This window comes from Leptonychotes weddellii, chromosome 1 (assembly GCF_054177405.1).
Source record: "Leptonychotes weddellii isolate Sample4059 chromosome 1, ASM5417740v2, whole genome shotgun sequence".
Lineage (NCBI taxonomy): Eukaryota > Metazoa > Chordata > Mammalia > Carnivora > Phocidae > Leptonychotes > Leptonychotes weddellii.
In genome coordinates, this window is record NC_138369.1 from 143,803,145 (window position 1) to 143,808,809 (window position 5,665).

Below are 5,665 nucleotides of genomic sequence, written 5' to 3' on the forward strand. Positions count from 1 at the left end.
GATGCGGGGCTCGATCCCAGGACCCTGGGATCATGACCTGAGCCGAAGGCAGACGCTTAACGACTGAGCCACCCAGGCGCCCCTCTCTCTCCATGTCTTAACACCATCTTTCCTCTGTTAGTATTTGTGTCTAAATTTCCCTTTTTATAAGGACATCAGTCATATTGGATTTGGACACCTCCTAATGATCTCATTTTTAACTTGATTACCTCTGTAAAGGCTCTATTTCCAAATAAGTTCACATTCAGAGATCTGGGGTTAGGACTTTAGCACATCTCTTTTGGTGGGGACCCAATAGAACCCATAATACTAAGTCCAAAAGAATGGACTCTCAGAGCATTGATAGCCAGAATTCTGGGGAGACATAAACATTCCCTAGTGTACCAGAACCACTTGCCTGCTTCTCCTGTTCCCTCCAAGCCACATACTCTCCCAGCATGCCAGGATTAAAAAAAAAAAAAAATGTTCCTGCCTCAGAGCCAGGAGATTTCTAACAATTCTAAGTGGCTGCTGACAGATTTGATGAGCTGTCAGGACTCTGGAATCTCATGGAAGGTTATACAAGTGACATGAAGCAAGAATTCTTAGATCGTTTGCCATTCTCACAGAATCAGGAGAAACCATCGTGGCTAGGGCAAATGTGTACAGTAAATGGGTCATTCAACATTTCTATGGCACCCACCATAACCTGAGCAGGTATGCATGGGATACATGCAGAATGTCTCCACTGTCCCAAAAAAGTGGAGACCCAAGCGAGGAACTGCAGTGCACTGCTGGAGTGTAGTGTCAGAGCAAGCACACCCCTACAGAAAGCCTTCCCTGACAGTCCTAGACCTAGCAAGATGCACAATACGCTTAACTGGGGCTGTGAAACCAAAGACAGAAGCATGGGGGAGGAGGAGATTGGGCTATTGAGGGAAATTGCTATACTCACTCGAACATGGTGGAGCGGGGGGTAGGAGAGATCAGAGAAATAATGCTAAGAGGCAAGGAGAGCCAGGTCCCCAGGAACCTTGAGTCCGAGACTGATGAAGCTTGAATTCTGTCTTGCAGCTAATGGGGATCCACTGAAGAATTTTAAGTAAACAAGAGTGAAAGGATCAGATTTTCATTTTAGGAAGTTTACTCTGGTGATTGCTGTGAAGGGTGGATTAAAACAACTATAGGCAGAACTGCCATACCTTGAGTATTTAGAAACATCTGTGGGATCATTTTGGTTGCCACAGTGACTGGAGAGAGCCACTGACATTTAGTGGGCAGAGTTCAGAGATACTAGTGCTAGGTGCAGGATAATCCTACTTCACAAAGAATTGCCCCTCCAAGATTGCCAATTGTGCCCCTACCTAGAAATATTGGGAAAAAGGAAGGATCAGCCAAAGATGTACCAGCTGGAAGGCACTGCAATTAGTTTGTGCCTACGTTTGACTTTCGTGTCCAACAAAACATTGTGCATGACACAACCCTACTTAGATATCATGTGATATGGAACAAATAGGCTGTGTGTTATGCATAATTCCCGGCAGGCTAACTCACTTCAACATTTTCTTTCTCTCTCAGGAAAGCTTATCTAAATACAACGAGCAGGCTTCTTATAAAGTCGGATATTGAATTTTTAAAAAGTAATCATCTATCTGTAGTACTTAATAGCTATTGGTAATAAATCATTTGCCATGCATATTATAACTGATAATGTACCAGTGGGTCCCAATATGATGAAAGACCACTAGCCTAGAGAGAGCTGAGCACATCAACCAGAGCAAAAGCAGACACAGGGAGGGGGAGATGAATTTGAAAAAAACAAAAAGAAAATTAGGCCGTGGAAACCTGATCTCTAGGGCAGAGTTTCTGACACTTTAGGTATATAACAGAAACTAACACAAAAATGCAAATTCTCAGGTTTCATTTCAGACCTACTGAATCAGAATCTCTGCAGTGGGACCCAGGAATCAAATGAATTCTCAGGTGACGCTGCTGGTCCCTTTGACCAGCATATCTAGGTGATACCACATTGTCTGACCAGCATATCTAGGTGATACTACATTGCTCACACGGACCTCTCCCCAACATTAATCGTGTGGGGGTACCTTGCAATTAATAGAATGCTGTCAATCTTTTGAAAGCATAATGAACATTTTATGGAAACTTCTTAGTCTCTTCTGCATTCCCAGACCTCTAGGCCTAGAATAAATATACAAGGCCAAACTTATCCTTGGCTGATTATATGTGTTCTTTTTTCAAACCTGAGCTGTGACAATCTAGATTGCCCTCTTGCACAATATCTCCTAACCCCCTTCCTCCCCAAAAGAACCAATTAGAGTCATTCAGCTTGAAAAGGTTTTGACCATTATCTCCCTAGCAGATTTTAAATGATTCCACGTATGAACAAGTCAGCATTTATATTTATACCTTCCTTTACAAAGAAAGAGTTTCTATGGAGTTATGTGCAGTGAGCATCCAGAAAATATCCAGTAAAATACACTTATCCTCAACACCACCACCACCACCAGGGAAAATCCTGGGGTGGGGGGCATAGAACCTAGGTCTCTGTGAGGACAGAGCATGGTAGCCTCGATGAAGATGCTTCATGCCATTGAGGAAGCAGGGCAGAACCTGTGAGGCTAGAATATCTTTCTATTTCCAAGGTACAATCCTACTGCTGAGAGAGGAATTTGCTAGAGAAAAGTGAAAGGACAATGAAGAGAAATCAAAAATAGGAACCTGTGCTTTTTATATTACATTCTCTGTGCTAAGGTTTCACACCCTCAGAAAAGCTGTGCTTCAAACATGGACCAAATAGCAGCAAAAGGAGCCTCAGTCTCTAGTGTCACAACCAGGAAAGAAAGAATTAGGACAGTACCAGCCACAAAACACCAAGCATCCTCCCACGTGGCGGAGGGCTCCTAAGGCCTGGGGGATGAGGCTCATCTGAGCTGCACTTCCCGTCTCCTCACTGCAAAGTCAGGTAGAAGGGGAGGTAGATAAAAAGGAAGTGCGGTTTTTGTTTTTCCTGGAGCAGCATGTGGGAAACTGATTTTTATTCCCCAACCTCCTGCTCCCCAAATGCCTGCACTTGTGCTCTGGAACACTTGCTTCTACCACATCAGAGAACAAAAGGCAGAACACCGTATTCCTCAACAAGTTGAAAACCAAACACATAGTTGTGGTTTGTAGATAATCTGGATCCATTTCTACTTTCTTATTCAGACAAACTATCTCTTTAATACTGAACCTCTAACGGATGAAATACCTTCCATGCAAATATGCCTTTGTTGGCAAAGGGGAGTTTTCTAGGGAGGCTTCCTGGGGTTGGAAGTACTGCTTCACTGATTGTGGCTGCTTAGAACAGAACTTGCTCCTGGCCAGAGCCCATTCCCGTTGCATGTCCTCAACCCACCAGCTTGCTTTTGCCTTGCTGGTCTCAACTTGCCTAAGGAGAGTGCCACTTTGCTTTAGAATACTATCCTCCTCAGCCAGAAGAGGAGACTGGAGGTTGATGTTGGCAGGATGCAGAATGAAGCCGAAGAGGCAGTGCAGAGGTGTCAAAATGCAGAAGAGAAGGCCAAGAAGGCAGCCACTGAGGTGGGTCCATTGACTGCTTGCTCACTTCTGTCTTCCAGAGTTGACCGGAGCAGTAGCCAAGGGGCAGAGGCAGATCTGCAGCCAAAAAGCATTCCATTGATTCTCCATACAGCCAGGAGGAGATTAGCTGACCCCTCTGCCTCTCTGTTCCCATTTTGAAAAATTAGGTCAATTAGCTCCTCCCTTCCAACCTACTCTGACAATAAAAAGGAGCAATTGAATTGCTATAAGCAAAACCTTATGAAAGCAGGAGTTTTTTTTGTTTTGTTTTGTTTTTTAAGTTAAGCCACTTTCCATCTAGAGTCTAGAAACAATTCTTCCTGGTCCCTACAAATAGCTATTTTCCTAGTGTCTGTAATGGTTTGATGATGATGATCTGGAAAGAAAGCTTATTTCACTCATTTCTTACAGCCTATACTATTGTTTGAGTAGCACAAGCAGGTTGGTAAAGAAGGGTTTCAGGGCTGGTGTACCTTCTTTATTTGCAAGTTTAAAAGTGTTGATGGGGGTGCTTTTCCTAAATGGCACTAAGCTCAGCATTGGTGGCCAGCCTTGTCTGAAGCTTTGTGGGAACTGAAGAAAGGCCACCGCTGGGTACCCCCTGTGGGCAGATGCAGCACTTCTCTCAAAGGGCTTAGCAAGCAGAAGGTAACACTCAGCATGAAAATTAGCAGAGGGAGGTGGAGGACCTTGCAGGTCCCAGCTTGCTGAGCAGAGTATGCACTTAACTGCAGCCTCCGCTCACTCCATCCCCATCAAGTGACTCTGTGTAGTCCATCAACGCCCACCTATGTGCAGCAGACCTGACTTTGCTATGTGACTGGAAGCTGATCCTCTTGACGAAAGGATGTGGAAACTGGGAAGACGAGACATTTTGTATTAGATTTCATATTAGTCGTTTTAAAAATTCAGAAGAGGGGAAGAGCTTGTGTCTATATTTGCCTGAGTCATTTGGCAGTTGAGGAGCTAAACAAAACCTTTGCACCAAATCCTGGGCACTAGGTCACTGTAGAATCCAGCCCTCTCTAAGAATAGAGAAGCGTGCCTATCACTCAGCCATTTTGTATCAAGGCAGACATTTCTGCTCTGTGATGGAAAAGAGGTGTGTGAAAGCTTGAAAATGTTTGATGGCCAAGAGAAAAATAATATGCTTAACATTTATTAAAATCCCCATCGAGAAAATGGAATAAAAAGAGTGTCTACTCCAGCTTGGGAAATGTATGCAGTCACACATTATGAAGACTATCTGCTCTAGCGTGCCTGTATAAGATTTTTTTTGACAGTGTTGAAAAATGAACCCACTACCTCTTCCCCCACCTTCCAGTTCTCTAATAGTTCATCTCTGAGTCCCAGCCCCACATAGCAGAACCCCGAGTTGCCTCCATAATTCATTCTTTGCCCTCACCATCTGCACAGACGTCTCACACTTAAATTATACAGATGGTTGGTAACCTGATAGACAGAAGCTTTGGCTGGGAGGACAGCGTTCTTACATTAAATGCACTGAGAGATTCATGAACCAGTTCTTAATAATTTTGTCGAGACATCAAGCCCTTGTACACATAGCCAAAGCCAAGAGCAGACTTCACAAACAAGAATTAACCTTCCTTGTGCCAGATTATTGGCACTGAGAGCATCTGTAGCTGCCAAATTCCTAGAGCCTTAAACTTGTTTGTTGTTGTGAGTCACAGAGTTATAAAAGCGAGATGTGAAAGATTTTCATAGGCACCCTTCCATACTTGTCTTGGTACATGATATTATAGGACACGTCCCAGGCTTTAGTCCGTTCAAGGCTGTTGCTTCAAGCTTTCTTTCGATACAGGTGTTGTGCAATGTTCATGCTGTACTTCATCTCTGGTCTGTTTCTGCTACTCCTCACCCCAGTCTCTCTGGTAGCTGATGTCATCTTGATTGCCATATTGTTAACAAACTCAAGGGTGACCCAGGTTAGGAACAGAGCAGTGGGAGGGGATTAATATACAGAGGAAGGCAGGACATCTAGTCAGATCATGACCTGAAGATTGTGGGTGGAAATGTGAAGGTCAGTTGGCTGCCAGCTTTTCTCAGCTCTTTTCTTTCTTTCTTT

General features: G+C 43.9%; 1 protein-coding gene across 1 annotated transcript in view; it reads left to right on the forward strand.

The window, feature by feature from the left end:
• The window catches only part of MYH15 (myosin heavy chain 15), a 150,507-nt gene that overhangs the window by 123,691 nt on the left and 21,151 nt on the right, over window positions 1-5,665 (forward strand). Inside the window, 1 exon segment of the mRNA XM_081816033.1 lies at window positions 3,454-3,579. Coding sequence (XP_081672159.1) covers window positions 3,454-3,579 — 126 coding nt within the window.